The following is a 19,620-nucleotide window of genomic DNA, read 5'->3' on the forward strand; positions in this document are numbered from 1 at the left end:
ATGTATCTTGCATCACTATTTAAAATTAAAAAATCAGTTTTTCAGGTTTGCATGTTCTCCACGTGCCTGTGTGAATTTTCTTCGAGCACTTCGGTTTCCTCCCATATTCCAAAACATGCATGGAGGCTGATTGACCGCTCTGAATTGCTCATAGGTGTTATTGTGAGTGTGAATGCTTCATTGGCTTTACATGCCCTGCAATTGGGTGGTGACCAGTTCAGGGTGTATGCAATGAAAGAAATCAAAGATTATAATTTTCCTGAGTCACAAGTGTCCCTGACAAAATCAAAATGTTCCTGAGACTGTTGCGTTTAGTAGAGTTCAGCATGCTGTTTTAACCGGGTGCCCTTAATTAGTGTAACATTAGCAAATGCAATCAAACATGGGCTGTTTTGAATTGCAGGAAGTCATAAAGCCTAGTATTTACTTTAGGTAGACTTGTTTGCACCATTAAAGCAACTAAGCGCTAATAATTATTTCCTCCTACTTGATACTACAAGAGCATTTAAAAGCTTTGAGGCTATTTGACTAACTGGTGTTTACTGGTCTTGTCATTCAGGCTCTGGTTGCCAAGCAAATACCTTAAGATACGAGTGACCTTACTTGGGAGTTTTTCCCTAACATTATTGAGAATTTTTTTTTTTACTTTGAGCAAATGTTTATGATACCCAGTGTATGGCGACGACGGACTTGTCTTTGAATTCTCTCAAGTATTGTATGAATTAATTTTGTATCTCAAGGCACCACTATACAAAGGATACGGCATGCATGGGAAATACTATATAATAGTCAAGTGCTAAATTTATTGAACTGTAACTTGGCTAAGAATGAGAGGTAGATCATTCCCGCATGTGACACAAGGCTTCCTGCTCGTATCATCCAATCTTACACTTGATACCTACTGAAACCTCAGCCAGCATCGCCTGCTAAACGCCGCGGAGCGTCTCAGCCCCTCGGGCTCTTTTTATGACTGGCGTTTTTTACGAGACCATGGTGGTCCTCTGAGCCCTGAGAGGTCAGACGGCCCGACAGGCAGCGGCCAGAATGAATGGCTCATTTCCGAGCTGTGGCGTGATGGAGAGGATACAGTGGTGCTAGCCTTTCCCCGGGGCTGTGAGTGACGGGCTGGGCAGACAGAGCAAATCTACGGTGTGTCGAACCACTGTCTGCCTGTTCTGTTTCGTGTACGCCACACTACTCGGATTGGGCATTTTGAAGCGGCTCATGCTCACCCAAGTCAAAGCTCCTCCAAATGGTTTTAGTTATTTGTAACTGGAGGAGCAGGATCACATTTTGCCGCCCTCTGAAGATGTGGTTGATTTCATTTTATATGGAGTGAAACAACGCACCGGGCTACTGCTAAGCTCTGAGTGAAAATGGCAGCCATCCTATCTGGGGGTGACAGAGTGGGATTTGTACACGCCAGCCCTGGATTTCTTAGCTGTTGCTGTTTCAATGTTCATCGGGACAAAGAGGCAAAAGGTGGCTAGACTGGCTCTGAAAAGACGAGCCATTCTGCCTCATAGCCTGGACGCATTTTATGAGAACTTGGAGTCAACGTCATTGCACGGCCCACTTGCGGAGCTGGCCCCCGCGGCTGCAACATCACTCTGGTTTTCATCAGGATGAGATTCGCACGCACGGCTATAAAGGAAAGGACAATTATTCACGCGTGCCATCAAATGTTTGCAAACACACAACAGACTTCTGTGTTTTAAGCCTTAAGCATGGCACAGATACACATACACACACACACACATGCACACACACACACACACACACACACACACACACACACACACACATGCACGCACACACACACACACACACACACACACACACACACACACACACACACACACACACACGTACACACAGTTTTGGTCCATTCATGTTAATCACTGTCAAATCAAACACACAGTTCTTTCTCTCACACTGCAGCGAGAGTCTGGGAGCAATCAAATGGTTGCACTACATAGGCTGTCTGAACCCTGTTTTCCTGTGCGTCTGCACCCATGCAGCAGTGATTTCTCCCCAGTGCGCTAATAAAACCTCACTAATGATGCTCCCCCCCCCCCGCCCACAAACTGGCTCTAGCAACCGGCCTCTGCACAAACCAAGGAGCTTTTTATTTTATTTTTTTATTTAAGGAAAGCTCCTACTATTGGTGTGATGTCATCCCCAGCGCCGACTTGAATCCCACCAATCCGCCTAAGAGCTGCCCGAAGAACACAGCTGCTATTTCGACCTCATTTCTCACCTCCATTCATTCCCCTTTTCATGTGTTTGTTTGTTTACTTTTCAAGCCGTAAATTAAAATTATGAGCGCGCCACACACATTACGAGTGTGGGTGGATATTTTTATAAAGGGCTTTCCCCAAAATATACTGCTTGTCCAATTACTGACACGTTAAGTGCCTCTCATCTGGCGCAGCTAGTGGACATTAACTCTGTGTTTTTCCAATGACACGATTCAGGCCCAGTGGAGGCATTATGCATTTCCTTCTGCACAGTTTCCTGTGTCCAACTGGGAAGTAATCTGACATGCAAGTGATAAACTGCCCACTTGTAACTATTTGAGGCGTCAGCAAATATTTCTTACTGCAACTTAGCCTTAGAGCCATTTTCCTTTTTAACTGTGTATAATTGTTGATGAAGAGGAACACTCAAATGAAAACATTTAAAAAATTGTGCTAATATTGAGAGAAAAAAATTAATGTATGTCGTGATATATTGCTGAATATGTGATAATTCGTTGCCGAAATCTGTCCAACACACGCACGCACGCGCATGCACGCGCACGCACGCACGCACACACAAACTAATTAAGAAGGGATATGACCCTTTGCTCATTTGAAAGGTATCCAGACAGGTTCTTACAACACCTCGTCAATTAGCAGCCATTTGTCTCCTTGAATGAATGACCTGCTCTCAATTGTACAAACACTCCATAATAAGCAACTTAACTGGATCAGCCCCTGGTACTTCATTTCCTAAATGTACAGTAAGTAAAAACACTTAGGTACTGTATATATCTGTAAAGAAATATATTATGGGTAGGGCAATGCAATATACTTTATAGGATGTATATGCAGGTTTATTTGCTGCACTTGTACAACTTGCAATTACGCGACATTCGCTTGACTGCAGCAGTCTTGGTTGAAGATGATGATTTATTGCCTGGGTCTCCGTTTCTTGACTTTGCGAGTCGCATAGACAGCTGTATTTCTGAGTTGGTAACTCCCTCACGATTGCCTCTTAAATCATGAACCATGAAAAAAAATGTCAACTCAAGAATCCTGTCGATGAATAGAGAGCCACATAAAAAGAGGAGAGGAAATAATCCCCAGGGGAGCACACAATACCATAGCTGGGGTTAAGTGCTAGGATTTCAGTCTATGGGGGATTTGGGGGTCCCTGCGTCTATAGTCCTCTGTCCCCAAAACTGACCCTTCATCCACATCTCTCGCTTCTCTCACTCATTCACACACATTCATAAGTATATGTTGTCTTCCGCCAGCTCCGCCCCCTCCTTCCCTGCAGGTTCCAGTCATCTGCTATAATCACAACGATGATATACGGGCCCCATTAAAAGAGAGGGGCTGCTGACATGCAGGACAATAGCCCCTCACAGCATGTCCAGGAAGTCTGCCCATCCAGGTGCACTTTCCCTTACAGGCCAATCCACTCTCCCTCCTTCCCATCGTCTGCCTTTCTCACCCTCTCTTCCCTGTGTGAGCCCATTTAGAGGCAAGGTGCAGGGGCGGGGGGTATCGGAACAGGAGAGAAGCAAATGGGGGGGGGGGGGGGGGGGGGGAGTTGTTAGGCGGGCTAAAGGTGGATTTGCAAAATAGAGATTTAAGAGAAAAGTGTGGGGGTAAGGGGAGAGTTCAGGTGTGTTGAAAAGAGTGGACATTTGAGCAGCGGGCGATGCGGAGGTAGTGAGCGCCAAACAATAGTGATAATAAAGTCTCCCCTTTCACCCCTTCTGTGCTTCTCTTTCTCTCTGGGTCTCTCCTCACCTGACCTACCGCAGCGCATCACGGCACACGGGCCACGGTGAGAATAGGGCGGGGGCGGGATAGCTAATGGGACGGGACTGATGATGACAAGTACTAGTGACTGCATCACTGCTCGTCCATCGGCATGTCATTTAGGCCACTACTTGCACTCGCAATTTTTAATTTGATGAATCTTTATGCGCTTGTATGATTGCTCCACAAGTCTCATATTGGAGATAGTGTATGCGTCTTTATGGAAAGGAGGGCGGAGGCGTGGTTGTCTAGTATTTCAAAAATGTGCACGTTTGATTAATTGAAGAATCTAAGTTAGGCTTTGTCATATTTTTTAGATCTGGGGACCCCTTAAGCAAAGTGAGTTTTGCCATTTAAGCAATTTGGCTGCCTCAGTATAGATCCTTACTGACCGCCTTAGTGGCTATTGTTTTAAAGACGGCAAAGCCACTCATTTGATTGCAGCTGGGATTAAACGTCTTTTTGCCAGTAGAATTAGTCACTCCAGTAATTATCCAGTGGGGAGGCTCTTACCTATTTTCTTAGGTAAAGCCAGGAAGTGACATTTTCTTTCTCAACACAAGGCTGACGTTGGGCTACAATTAAACAAAACTGAGAAGCCTTTCAAAGTGGAGGTAGGCCTGCATACTGTAAATCTCGCTCTGCTTCAGTGAACCGAGGAGGCATGGGGTTGCTCCTTTTTCCACTGCTGTCACCAACACTTGAGGGCCACCACCAGATGCCCGAGCTCCGCTGCACAAATCCCCGCTTTCCGTCATCTAGTGCAAGTTTACTACCCTACCTGCTGCTCTTGTGTGGTCCACATTCAGCAGACTAGACTAGAAGCAGTCACATGTTCTGTCCTTAAGATATCAAGAGGAGCAATTAGTGTCACTTTTTTATTGGGTGATGAAAACAAATGGATTCTTGTCCATGTTCAGTTCAAGTTTTTTTGTCTTGTTTTGTGTTTTTTTTTGCTCAGTAGAATTTTTTTGTCTTTACTGTTCCCATAATTTTGCAATCACTTAAGTCAAGCAAAAGCTGTGTTGCCATACAGTCAAACAGATTTGATAGTTTTTCAAATATAGTAATAACTGAGGAACTCAAGCTACAAAATGTTTTGCGATACTGATAGTATCACAATACAATTCAGTCATCAATGTCATACTGCTGTTTTCAATCACATTTAAAACAAAACAAAAACATAAAAATATAATGTCTTATTTAAGTAAAACATGACAAACAAGTCGGTATTGTACAGAAAATGTAATTCAAATTTTTTTCACAATGGAGTTACATGTATTCAAACTTTGTACAACAAAACAATAAAACAAGATGACGTTGTTGTTTACGCAGGTTTAATAGCAGATGCAAATCAAACAATGCCCTACCGCACAAAATTTATCGAACGAGATCGGAATAGCATTTTTTTTACTAGCCCTATTTGTAATTAAACATGTCCCCAACATGTCCTCCATTTTTGTGGAATGTATTGAAACATAATTTGCTTTTCTGGACCACCTCACTGCTGGAAAATATTTCAGTGCTTAAACTTGACTTTATCCCCAATCTCCTGCAAAATTCCCATGAATGCACCATTGTTATGTTTAATGCTGCTTAATTCAATGCTTACATTCATCTTAAAGCAGACAAACAAATGCGTATCCACACTCATCCAGCGACACACGTGCACATGCATAGGCACTCGCAGAGTGACATGGAGTCGGGCCGACAGGCCGTCGAACCCTTTTTGGCCGACATTACCCGTAGCCAGTCTTGCGGAGAGCATTTGTCACGACCAATCAGAAGAGCCAGTAGAGTTTGTTATTGGAGCTCCGATTTTGGGAGCGGGGGTGCCGGGACGCTTCGCGGTAGGTCATGCTGACAAAGTCCTGGCTTGTGTGTACATCGTGGAGCAAGTGTGTGGCACACTCGTCAGTTCGGACCTCTATCCTTCATTCTCTTGAAACAGAACAGATTCTCTGGATAAGCTCAAAGTAGTGGAGAATCATGCCCCCCGAGTTATAGACATACGCACATGCACATTTATCTTTATCCTCTTTCTGCTCCTTACATCATGTTATTTCTCCCATCTTGATCTGAGTTCAATACATCGTGTAAAAAAATAAATAAAAAAATCTCTTGACTGTGACATTTTTACCCCCACTGCAAATGATTGTATTGTTTTAGAGCTGAAAAATTAATTTAGAATATTAGGTGCAATATTTATTTGCCTAGTGATTGCACAAGGGAAGTTATATTCAGTTAATATTTTTTAGGCCCATAGACGGTGGCACAGAAGATAAAATAAAACAATGTACTGTAAATATATTGAAGTGAATTGCCATGGGTACATCAAAAATTAGATACTACAATAAAAAACAAGCCAAATGTGAACAGCAGAACAGGTCGACTTTATGAATCTAAAGGAAATGAGCGTGTATGTAGCCGAGAAGAAGAGGCTTAGAAAAGTGGTGAGGTGCCAGCATGAGCCAAAGCTTACAGGTGCCCCTAAGCTGAGCCTTGCATGAAGTGAAATGCTGGCAGCTGACAAGGCTATAAGTGTCACACGGTAGCCTTGTTCCCTCTCACTCCTGCAAAGGTCAAAACAAAACCTTATTTCAGTATTCCTCTGTTACAACTGTCAGGCAGTAAATTAAATAACTATATAAAATGAAGTGACACATGGTCCAGTCTTCAACGTGGTCAGAAATGTTAAAGTCACCAAGAATGGGCAAAAAACAGATTTTTGTCAGTGATTCGTGATGCTCAACCATCTATCCATTTTCTATTAATTTTGTAATTTCTATTTTCACTCCCAGACACATAAAAAAAAAACAACCATCCACACTCATGTTCACAAGAATTTAGATTTATGTAATAATTAATGTAACAAGCTTGTTTTGGTATGTGGGAGAAAAAAGTTGATGCTCTAAAATCACGGAGCAGAAAGCACTGAGCAGAGCACAATTGCTTCCAAGAGAGAGAAATAAGCAATGCTGTGTGGGAATTCATCTTGCACGAGAGACCGTCACTCCTTACGCATGTTCGCTGCTTAAAATCATCTTGTGATTGGACCTCTGTGCTAAAAGAAAAATGTTAGTCTCGAGCCTGGTCGAAAGCCAACATTCGTGTCTTGCCCTCACACAAATCAAGACATTCTGATTTTGACGGCTCTACTCTCTCAGTTAATGAGACAATCAACATATATCACATGCAGGTTGCCTTTTTCTCTGCTTTGGGTGTTTTTGATTGATGCAGGCAGCCCATCATAGAGGCGAGGTCTGGCCAAAGAAGGAAGGAAGGAAGGGAGGCTGAGTGCAAGCCTATTGTGCAACATGTGTTTATGTGTCCAACACAGGAGGGCAGTCTTTCAACACTTCCTCCGCATGTGGGCAGATCTCACTACTGCTTAGATTTACAGTAGTGGTGCTGGAAGCCCTTCTCTTAAAATGGCTGAGAGTGTAAATTTCTTTTCTTCAAGTGTTTGTTTTTTATTGTACAACAGATGATCTGAATGGCTTTATTCACCTTTGCTTTCAATTTCCTTTGACTTCACAGTAAATGTGCAAAATTTTATATCATTTGGTTTATAATAATAAATAAAATAAAAATTTGCAGTTAACACTAGGGCTAAAATTTATTGATCAGTATTAAAACGTTATGCATTATACATTAAAAACGTGTGTTGAATGTACTCATTTTTATTTTGTCAAGTGGTTGTACAAAATAAGAACATCTGGCTTCATATGCATTTTATAGGTAGACTACTGCTTAACAAAATGAATTTGAATCCAGATGCTTTTATATCATGCATGATGAAATATTAAACAATTCCAACATTTTTCTTCTAACATAAAATAATATATGTGCCTTGGCTTTTAGCACTTATCTTAACTCAAATTACCTATACCTTAAATGCTAACATATAATTAGTATTATCCAGAAATGTCATTATACTCATCCACCAAATTATACTTATATAATTATAGCTATTTACTTGCAATCTTGAATATACAAAATTGTTTTAATGGTTGAATATAATGCATGATTAACAGTGCGGTAATTTATAGCCATTACTCCATTTGCTAAAATTTGTCCTAATTAGGTCCTCAAGAGAAGAAAGCTCATCTCTGTTGACTTCAGGCAAGAGTGCAGTCATCTCTGGCACATACTAATAGAGAACAATGATCCCATTCACACCTTCTGGCAATTTAGAATCTTCAATTGACAGACCATGTCTATAAGTGTTACGACTTTCAACTGTCAGATTTTTGAAGAGCAAAGCTTCTCATCTTTTTAATGAGTGTGGATAGCTTGGCTCGCAAATGTGCAGTAAAGCCTGGTACAGGCACAGATTTTTAACATCTTAACCCGTTTTTTAAGTGAGAGGCCCCACATAAAAACAATCAAACTCTGTTCTTTTGTTACAGTTATCGTTTAAGCCATATAGTTGGAAATGTCCAACACAACACCGCACACTTAACGATCACAAACCAGAAGGATATTGCAGCACTTGTACTGACCTGTGGTGCCATTGGGTCTCTACAGATTTCCCGAAAATACAAAGACGTTTTGCAAATGAAATAATAAATATATGTTTTATACACTCGACACACCACAGAGAAGAGTGTTAACAGGCCTTACAAATTTGTCTGAGTGAAAATAAATGCCAAGTTTTGTACAATGAGGCTTCAAAAGATGAAAGACCGAGCCATTCCTTCCACTTTCCAATGCTGTGAACATATCCACTGAATACATTGAAAGTAGGCCGATGTGCTCGAATGCCCTGCCAATGCCAAGCCCTAGTCCACAGACTGTCATGTCAGACTTTTTTTTTTTTTTTTTTTGTCGTCCCTCTTGCTATTACTCCTTCTCAACACCATCAATGAGGCGCTCAAAAACCACCATGCCAGCCTGAAGCCAAGTTCCACAGGATCGTGAATATGAACAGATTGAATTGTCAGTCTTGACTGTTCTCCAAGTATATTGGGGAGATATAATAATACAACACATACCAAATGATAATTGGTCAGGATGAGAATACAATTCAATCCAGTTCAATAATAAACAATTGTTTCTATCAGTAAAATGGATGTGGCCATTCCCGCTTTTCCCTTCTGTATGTAATCCCTCTTTGTTCCCTGAAGTCGTTTTGCTGATGTTGAGTAAAAGAGTAACTCTTGAAGAGCTGCTGCTGACAAAAATAGGCTTCCTCACTCAGTAGCGCAGCACTTTACTGGGTGTAGCCATGTTGCTGTTTGAGGTTAAGTTGTAGTCATTTGTTGTGATTTGCAAAAATCCCTTTTTGGATTGAGCTTGTGCATACCTTTGGCTGTGTAAGCACCAATACTGGCCCCTTTAGGCTTGGAGCTATTTAAGTTTAAGCTCATAAGGCTTCTCCATCAACCTTCCTATAAGTGGTTCTGGCGCCCTGAGGTGGACTAATCTTTGAAATTATCTCTAAATGCAATATGAGACGATCCTTACCATTCCTTTTGGTGAGCATTGTCATTGTTTCATGTGTGCGTGGGGGTCCTGTAGCTACACTTACGTCACCCCCACCGACACACACACACACACACACACGCGGTATAATGAGTACGCCTGTTTCTGTTGACTGTGCTCTACGCAAGCTTACGATGTTGTGCGGATGCATTGTTCTGAGTTTTTGTTTTCAAACCCAACAGTATTTGCAGTCTACTTAAGTTTGATTTCCTATTCAACAAAGCACACTTTCTCAGTTTTTTTGGTTTATTTTTTTTACAGATCTTGCTTAGGAATAATTGGTTTCACAGTTGAATGGTGGCCCAGTCGTGATGTGATGTACTCTTATAGGTGTAGGACCAAATCCCAGTTCGGACCTTTACAGCAGGTGAGAACACGAATCCCATGTTGGATTTTCAGGGTGGTTGGTGGTGGTGGGGGGTGGGCGAGATCCTGGTGAATTTGAAAGAGCTGCTGATCGGGTGGCAGCCAGGGCGCCCTCTCCAGTCTTCACCCGCTGACATGCCAGGAGGGTGTCAAATGGACACTCGTGGGCTTGGCCCTCTTCTACTGGATCTGTCTGCAGTTGTTAATGATAACACGTGTCGATAACCGGCCCCGCCACTTGATGCTGCCCACATAAGACTCATGTAGAGCCTGCCAAATTGTGTGTGTGTGTGTGTGTGCGCGCGTGCATGCGCGTGTGGGCGTGATGGCTCTCAAATAAATTTCACTTCTAATTGTCTGATAACCACAGATTACTCCTACTAAGTATGATCTTCTATGGCATTTCAACAAGATGACTGGGTAAAATGTATCTGTTTCTCCAGTAGTATTTCAAGGCAACCATTTTAATTAGATATATGATAGGCTACTTAAATTGTCAACAGAGGTATGATTTCATTGTTTTTAAATAAAAATGATAACGATGATTGTACATTATATTATTATTATTATTATTACTAAAATTATTATTATTACTAAAATTATTATTATTACTAAAATTAGTATTGTTATTGTTTTTATTGCCAGTGATTATATTTTTATTAATGATCATAACAACAACTATATTACATTGAAGGTATTGCTATTAATGTGTATACATATTATTATTATTAGTAGTAGTAGTTGTAGTCATATCGAAAGTCATTTTTATAATACATTTTCAGCCGCTTATTTTAGCTAACATATTTGTAAAATTTCATATTTCATACAGTTTAATGCTGCTATAAACTGAGTTCATACGGCGTTTTAGAGGTTTCTACGACTGTGTAATATCTTAATTGATTTAAAGAATATCACCAAAATTCAAGGGGGATACAATTGTGGCAATTTTAAATTTTATTTTATTTTATCCGAATTTAGTTATTAGCTAATAGTTAATATGAACACAAATGGAGATGTTTGTTGTGACCGTTATATTTGCATAACGTTACAAGTATTACTTAGTCTGAATGGTTGTATGCGTGTATTGTTGTTGTTTTTTTGTTTTTGTTGTTTTTTTAAATCTCCCTTGGGGGCAAAAAGGCCTGAGGCCCAGTTGGCCTTTCCAATCTCTGCGTGTAGGCTGTATATGCCAAATAATAATGTGATAGGGATTTTTACATAGTGTGTGCGCGCTCGCGTGTATGTCCGAACGTGTGTGCGCACGTGTGTGCGCGCTCTTTGGCTGACTTGTAAAATTATGACAGGCCATTTTCAAACTCAAAGATTAACATTGTGATTCCCAGTGTCCCAGTAGACAATGTGATTGATTACATCACATTGTATTAAGGTCATTTCGACATCAGGGTAATTTTGAACTGGAGCCTCCGGGCCATATTTTAATGTGCATTTGTTTGGCGCTGCTGTCGCTCGCTCTAGCTCTCTCTCTCTCTCTCGCTCGTCTCATCTACGGAAAATAGATGGCGACATTAACGAGCGATTAATTAAAAACAACAATTTTAATGATGATAGCACGGCTGCTTTCCCTTTTGAAAAATGATGTAGCCTTTTACACACGGATTTTACATTCAAGAGCCGGGATTATCAATAGAGTAGAGGTGTATATTTTAATAATTATTTAGATTAACATCAAATTATACACTCCAGAATGCTCGTGAAAATCAGAATAACTTTATTTCCATTTCGACACCGATGCTTTTTTTTTTTTGCTTTTATTATTACGATATTTGTTTTTTCATATTTACATATTAAATGCTATATTTTACTATTCGTGATTCTTCATCTTCTGTAAATACCCGCTTGACCAAGTTCATGGGATATCCCATTTTAAAAAATAATGAAATGAATAATGAAATCAAATCATCTAAATAAATGAAGATGAGAACACAAAAAGAGTAGTCAAAATAGCAGCTTCAGTGCTCAGAGAATTCTTCACTTTGATAGAGATCGAAATATAGAAATAATAGGACAATACAAATGGTGAGACATTCAAGTCGCTTATTTCTGCTGTTTGCATTTCATTATGTCTAAAGCGAGTGCAACTAAGAAAAGGAAAAGTGCAATAAATCTGCGTGTGCGTGTGTGTGTGTGCGCGCGCGTATATGCGCGTGCGTGCGTGTACGCGTGTATACGCGCGTGTGTGCATGCGTGCGTGGTTTCAAGCTTGTATTATGTTCCAGAGTCATCATATTTACGTGCTTTAGCACAATTATGGACTCTGTACGTGCGCGCTCGTTGCTTCATGTACCTTTAGCTATACGCCCGCCCGCCTGCCGGCAAGCTCGCCTCATGTGCGGGCCTTTGCACTCGGTCGTCTCACATGTCCAGTGTGCGCCGATGTTATCTGCGCTTAATCCAGAAACCCGCAGCCTTTTCCACCGCGGACCAAGCTTCAGTTTCGCAGTGTGTGTGTGTGTGTGTGGGGGGGGGGGGGGGTTACGTCTGTTTGTTCGTGTGTATGTGTACGTCTGTGTATTCAGTCACCACAGTCTTGACCGCAGCAATTTGGGGTGAAAAAAAAACTTCTCATCTGCGTCCCAGTATCCCAAACGCGCACCCTCGCCATGATAGTGCATATGGTGGAATAAGTGCATTCATTTCTTGCTTGCATGTTTTACTTTTGCAATCTCCAATTTAATTAGAAACCTAGTATGAAGGTGCGACCATGTGCGCAAGGCCCCCTGAAATCGTATTGGTTTTCTTGTTGTAGGTTTGCTTTTACACGTATGTTTTACGCAGCCCCCCCAAAAAAACCAGAACATAAAACTTCCAAAACAAGGGTCCAAAATACAAAATTAAATATGTTACATCTCGCTTCCCTCCCCCCACCCCGCCCCTCAGACGGGGCCCGTAATTCCTGGCTGTGAAACGCAAGTTGTCGACCATTTTGTTTTGAAGGTGCTATTTGGGGGGTGGGTGAGGGGGCAATTTCCAAGGGTGTAACCAAAGCAATAACAACAATCATTCATCATAACATTTATTATAATGATTATAGTCATAGTAATCGTCATGATCATGATAAATATTAATGAAATATTAATGAAATAATTATATATATATATATATATATATATATATATATATATATATATATATATATATATATATATATATATATATATATATATATATATATATATGTGTGTGTGTGTGTTGCACCCTTGCACACGCGCAACAACTCAAATTCGTTTCCTCGGTTTTATTCCGTATTTGTCTTTGAGTCCGACCTAATCGATCTGAGTCATTTGATCAAGACAAAAGACAATAGCTCATTTTCACGCTGTTTCCTCGCCCACGAAAGGGCTCAACCTTTGCACACCACATTATTTATGATTTGTTTGTCGTCCTTTCTTTTGTATGGCACTATTTTTGCTTGTTTCTGACTGTCAAAATAATTTTAAAAAGCTCTTTAACGTATTTTTGAATTAATACATTTATAACCCTGTCAAGTCCAAGCATTATTATATTTAAAATAATGCCACTGTGTAAGTGGCTTATATACCTCACTTCAAAGTTATAAAAAAACAGGCGAAATCTCCCCCCCCACCCCCCCACCGCCCCCAACCAATATTCCAAGACAGGCTCCCCAGAGTAAACACCACATAAATGCTAATAGCTACTGATTATAAGCCTGCATTCTTGGTTAATATATTGTTGAATTAATAAACTTCTATAACAGTGTCAAAAAACAGCATTATTATGTTTAAAATCATGCCAGCGTTTAAGTGCCACATGCGCTTTAACGTTACTAAACAGAGGAATTTTTCCACTCTCCTCCGCCACCACCAGTTTTCCAAGAGAGGCTCCCTAGAGTATCCACCAAATATGCTAATTGCTACTGATTATTATTATTATTGATTAATGATTACCGTCTGCATTTCACATCCACTCATGGGGAAACATCCCAGGCGATTTCTGCAGTGTTGGAGACGTATTTGATGAGCCTGTGAGAGTTCAAAATCCTTCAGTATAATGTCAAGAAGTTCAAATTAAACACATTATGATTAACATTAATAATAATAATAATAATAATAATAATAATAATAATAATAATAATAATAATAATAATATGCGGTCTTTGTCTGACACTTTTTATTTATTACTAATATTTTACTATACTAGTGTACTACTAATATATTACTACTAATAATAATGACAATAATTGCATATTCGTTGTGTTATGTTAACAGTGAGTGGATGTGTGCGACATCCAGCAGACTGCAGTCGCTCCATCATCGCAGCTCTTTAATAGGCCCCAACACAGAGCCGCCTTTATTTAGCCAAACCAGACGGAAACCATTCCCATATGACATGTAGGCTAGAGGCCCAAGCACCATGTGGAGCCCGGTCCACCGCTCGGGTTCAAATGCACGCTGACAGAGTTTTCTCACATTTTGCAACATGGAACAATTCATTAACAATAATAATAATTGCATTGTAGGCCTACGTCTAAATATGACCAGATTAATTACAATAATATCATGCATGCAATTCATGAAAGAGAGAAAAAAAGAAAATCTTTATTATGTTGTACATTTTGTTAAATTTGTAGGTAAACATTACCTGTACTTGGAGCCCAGTCAAAGCCACATAGTTCCCGCCTGCAGCACACAAACAAACATACAAGCAGACAGGTGCAGAGTCATGCTTACCCAGCCTGCAGTTCATAATCCTTTGAATGCACCGTTTTTTATTTTATGTATTATTTACGGCAAACCAACAGAATGAAGCCAACAGAATGTTTGGTTTGGAGCAGCAGGGGGAGGAGGGGGGCATGCATGCGTCAAACAGCTGCTAGCTGCTGCATTGCACGCACACACGCACAAGAAATATCCCTTGAACTGTGCAATTAGTGGAGAGCCATCAAATAAAATTTTTTTTTTGCCAGACTTGCACGTCAACCAGTCTGCAAAATGTTAAAAAAGACAGGCTTGTGTTAATAAAAACATTAATTAAATACAAATACTAATATTACTACTATATTAATATTATAATATAATAATGATAATAAACTTAGTTTACTAACTCGGGTAAATTTACATTGTGTAATGTTGATTAATGTGCACTGTCCTCTTTTAAATAATAATAATAATAATAATAATAATAATAATAATAATAATAATAATAATAATAATAATAATAATAATGTTTGTCTTCTTACCTGCATGGTGGCGTGCACGGGCCGGCTGCAGAGAAGCGCGTCGCCGCCTTGGGTTAAATGCAAGTGGGTGCTGGCAGCAGCGGAGCTGGGTGGGCTGGGAGAACGGAGCTGAAGGAGGGAGAGGAGGGAGGGGGAGAAGGTGCGAGTGTGAGGAGAGAGCAGCATGTGGAGGAGGAGGTAGAGGAGGAGGAGGAGGGGAAGAGATAAGTGATCTAAAGGGGAGACGATAGGACAAAAAAAAAAGTGATGATGATGAATACATTGGAAAGTTTTTTGGCCCCGTCGAGGGTGTCAGATTGAATGGAGCTGTGCGCATGTGCGAAGGTGTCCAAACTGACAATGCTGGTGAGATGAAGATAGTGTTGTTGCTGCTTCTGGGCTCACGGTGGACGACGAGAGGAATCTACAAGGCGACAAGATGAGATCCAAGGCGAGGGCGAGAAAACTGGCCAAAAGTAGGTCCCGCGTTTATGGTCTTTTCCTTCCCGGGTTGGAAAAAAAAAAAAACCAACAACAACAAAAAAAAGCGCTTCTTGCGCGTTCCTGTCCGGTGTCTTAGCGCGGAGAAGGAGGGCGATACTCTTCGGCCACTCTGATTAACTTTTTTTGGGGGGGGGACCCTTCGTTGCGGCTGCTCGCGCGGGCTACTACAGTTTGTGTGCACTTTGCGGTGTATGCTTCCTTGCGCAAAACTTTGACGCCGGTGCTTCAGTGCGCTCATGACTGCAGCTTCCAGATTCGCTTTTTCGTTTCACGCGAGGTTTTTACTTTTTTAGTTCCTGAAAGTTTCGGCAAACTTGTCGAAATGCATCCAAATCTTCTTGTAAATAGAGGTGTTCCAAGATGACAAAATTCCCTACTCGTGTTATAGTGGGCGCTGTGGTACTGTCCCACATTTCCTCCCGGGGCGTACATTTTTATTGTATTGTATTTTATTTTTACTTTTGTGTATGTGGGGGTGGGGGTGAATATTTTGTGCCTCGTTTGTTTTGCAACACTCTCTCTCCGTTTACATGCATACACATATCGTAATCCCCCCCCCCCCCTTTTTTTTTTTTTTGACCCCCGCCCTCCAAGGGAGTGCCAATCAATAAGTGCAAAGAGAGACGCAACTGAGCACAATTTTTTCTTTTGATACTTGGAATTGCAGACTAACCTTGCATACGTACAATTGTTTTAATATTTTTCTCCCCAGTTCTTTCTTCGGTCTGATATTTAATCCACTTGTTTGTTGGCACCCTTTGTGATCAGTTTATTCACGCGACTCATTAAGGTGATAACCTAATGATGATAATGATGATGATAAGTGGCCTAATTGTGTATAGGCTTGCTGGCAGGCAACTCCGTATGTTTGTGACAATCTATTTCAACACATTGCGAGCTTTCATGCGCACGTCCCAAATTGGACAGAAATATAATTATGCAGCCTTGTATTTGTTAATTCGGCCTAAATATTTGAATGCTGATTTCCCCCCTCCCTTTACATGCTGATCATTCTGACAGGCCTCGGGAAGCATTTTATCACTGTCAGACTGTGGGCAACAGCATAAGATTTATCCACTGATGGCTTACATTTTATTCAATGCTGTAAAATAATATAAAAAATTTCTGCACGTATTTCTTATTTTTTCTCACATTTTTTTTAATGCTAAAATTTGATTTGACTGTTTATTCGCAGGCCATGATAAAGCAATTCTTATTTTCTTAAAATCACATTTTGCTAAGCCTTTTTTTTTTTTTTTTAAATTATTATTATTAAGCCCCCGTTCGCGTGGAACATGCACTTTTTAGGTTTTCGGGCATAAAGGAAAGCAGCTAATTGGTCTGCTTAGTATAATTACTTAAACGTGTCGAGCAGAGCGCTCCTTGTGAGCAGTGTGCACTCTCGGTCCTGATCTGCAAACAGCCCGAGTTGCTAGTCTGTTGATCCTGGTGCTAATGAACACAAATACCTGGCTTTGTTGAGCCCTCCTCGCACAGACCCCAGATCAGCGGGAATGGGCAACAAAAAGCCATTTGGGCATTCAAAACGAGCAGCGTAATTTTGAATGGGAGGTGTTAAGCAGCCAGTTGCGCGTGCACATCGTGTGCGTGTGTGAATTTTGTTTTGAAGCAACTTATTTTCCTTGAATTACAGTCCCTTTGCATTCTCTCACAAAGTTAGGTCTGTGATCCCATTAAAACGTGTGCCACCACACACGGCATATGCGCGCACGTGTTTGCGTGCGTGCGTGCGCGCGCGCGTGTGTGATGTGCAATGTTTACAGTCAGTGAGGCTCTGCAAATTCCCACGTTTGATTCCAACACAATAAATATATTTTTTATGTTAGACGCGCACATGCACACGCACGCTCACACACACGCGTGCGCACATCCCCCCCCCACACACGCACGCACACACACACACACACACACACACACACACACACACACACACACACACACGCACACACACGCACACACACACACACACACACACACACACACACACACACACACACACACTTTTTACATACTATACACGCATGTATGCATTTATTAGGTCTGTTGAAATTCAATTACAAGTATGAAAAAAAAACTACAAAGACTACAATACTACAACATTGGCATAGTCTTATAAAAAGGATTATTAATTAATTGATTTTCAATGCACTGTTTGTTCATACAAGGACACCAAACTGGAACATACATTTTCACCCTTTCTTTAATGTTTTAAAATATGTAATTCTATAAATTAGGGTTAGTTCAAAACGAACTTACATAATTATAGAGTTTCGAAGAAATGTATTGGTATTTTTTTGTTTTGTAACAAAAATGATCGATTGATTAATTGTGACTTAAAGTATTACCATAATAATCGTGCTCAAGATGTTTTTCATAATCCTCAGCTCTAGTATACAAATACACTTAACATATATATGCTATATATGCTATATGATATATATATATGATATATACGTATATGATTATGCTATTTATACATATACTCAAATTACCACAATGACCACCCATTACTGCACAACTCTAATATATGTATTGCGTGCGTGCGTGCGTGCGTGCGTGAGTGCGTGCGTGCGTGCGTGCGTACAGAACCTGTATACAATACACACACACGAAGAACAGTATTGCAATACAGCAATAAAATGCGTGTGCATACACAGAAATGCACGTATGCATAAACACACACGCACGCACACACACACATGCACGGACACGCACACACACACGTCTGAAGTAAACAAACATTATTGATTGCTTGCTTTGTTGTAGAGTCTGTCACAAAGTCACTAAAAATATTGGATGTTTTGTGTTGTCCTGCGAATAGGTCTCACTCAAAGTCAGCTGGAGTAGCCTCCAGCTCATTATTCACCCGAATAACTGTCGTAAAAAAGGACGGATTGATATCGTGTGTGTGTGTGTGTGTGTGTGTGTCTGCCAGTGTGTGTGTGTGTGTGCGCGTGTGCGTGTGTGTGTCTGCGTGTGTCTGCGTATGTATGCGTACAACACACCTCTTATTGCCCTCACACTCTGTGAAACTTTTTGCATACTATTACCAGATTGTTTTAAGCACAATGGCAATTATTAGGTGAAACTGCTCTCTTGAATTTAGCCCATTTGACGATTGTTTTGACAGATGTAATAAGAAGGCCACAATGCTTTAAAGTTCAGGTTGGAATCCTGGCAGAAGGTTCCCATCTTACCTACCTCACTTCAAACTGCACACACATGCACATGTTTCACTCATTTCATTGTCAATGATTGGGGATTTGGCATGTTTTTTTGTCAGTAATGTAACAAGTCACTTTGATTTGCACATGATGGCTTTTATTTGATCAGCTTGAGGTCAGCATCATTATAGTGTTGGATTTCACTCCTTATATTGTCAAAACCAAAACCAAAAGTAATATAATATGTTGCTACATTCATGCTTGATATGTTGCTGTTTGCTCTTTGTAAACATCAGTCATTTAATATTTTATTCCAAGTGTTTGTTTCAATTATCCCCCTCTAATTGTGACAAGTTTGCCTCTTCTTCCCATTCATTTGCACCAGACCTTTTCATTTTTACTTTCATTTAATTTAGTTTTGGGGTTGGGAGGCAGGTTCCTCGTCCTATCACATCTGCTCATGTTATGTTGAGCTGATTGTGGACTTTGGGGCCCGAAGTCTACTTCCCAAATGTGTTTCCAGAATATTTATTGAAAAAAAATGTGTCTCCATGTCTGCTATAAAATCTCATTCACCGCATGCACACTTGTTTTGTACTGATCTGTTGGATCATATTAAACCTCACAATGATTTTGCCACTTTGTAACTTGTCAAAGTGTAACTTTTTTATTCCTTCAATTTGAGTTAAGTTTTTGTCACGATTCCAGTAAGTCCAAAGTCTATCTGGTGTCTGGTTCTGTAGCATATGGTCTTCATTTGATTCACATAAAGTGATACAAATTCAGATGAATTGTTTTATGCAACCATAAGTTAAGCTGAATCGAAAGAGCAGATTCTTCCCACTTT

At 40.4% G+C, this 19,620-nt stretch overlaps 1 protein-coding gene and 1 long non-coding RNA gene across 11 annotated transcripts in view; one reads left to right on the forward strand and one right to left on the reverse strand.

The window, feature by feature from the left end:
- Window positions 1–9,852: 9,852 nt before the first annotated feature.
- LOC125988402 (uncharacterized) lies at window positions 9,853–15,586 on the reverse strand. Of its 2 annotated transcripts, XR_007488310.2 has the most exons (5): window positions 15,444–15,586; window positions 15,106–15,317; window positions 14,508–14,545; window positions 13,814–13,888; window positions 9,853–10,080 (listed from the first exon to the last, which is right to left on the reverse strand). It is a non-coding gene; the product is annotated as an uncharacterized lncRNA (long non-coding RNA). The 2 variants fall into 2 exon arrangements; XR_007488309.2 differs by lacking the exon at window positions 15,444–15,586 and having other exon boundaries at window positions 14,508–14,850; window positions 15,106–15,244.
- The window catches only part of prdm16 (PR domain containing 16), a 164,507-nt gene continuing 160,299 nt past the window's right edge, over window positions 15,413–19,620 (forward strand). For all 9 annotated transcript variants that reach the window (XM_049753497.1, XM_049753504.1, XM_049753501.1 and 6 more), the window contains exon 1: window positions 15,413–15,560. In XM_049753497.1, coding sequence (XP_049609454.1) covers window positions 15,524–15,560 — 37 coding nt within the window. In that variant the 5' untranslated portion in view covers window positions 15,413–15,523. The remainder of the gene's footprint in view (window positions 15,561–19,620) is intronic.

This window comes from Syngnathus scovelli, chromosome 2 (assembly GCF_024217435.2).
Source record: "Syngnathus scovelli strain Florida chromosome 2, RoL_Ssco_1.2, whole genome shotgun sequence".
In the NCBI taxonomy this organism is placed as follows: domain Eukaryota; kingdom Metazoa; phylum Chordata; class Actinopteri; order Syngnathiformes; family Syngnathidae; genus Syngnathus; species Syngnathus scovelli.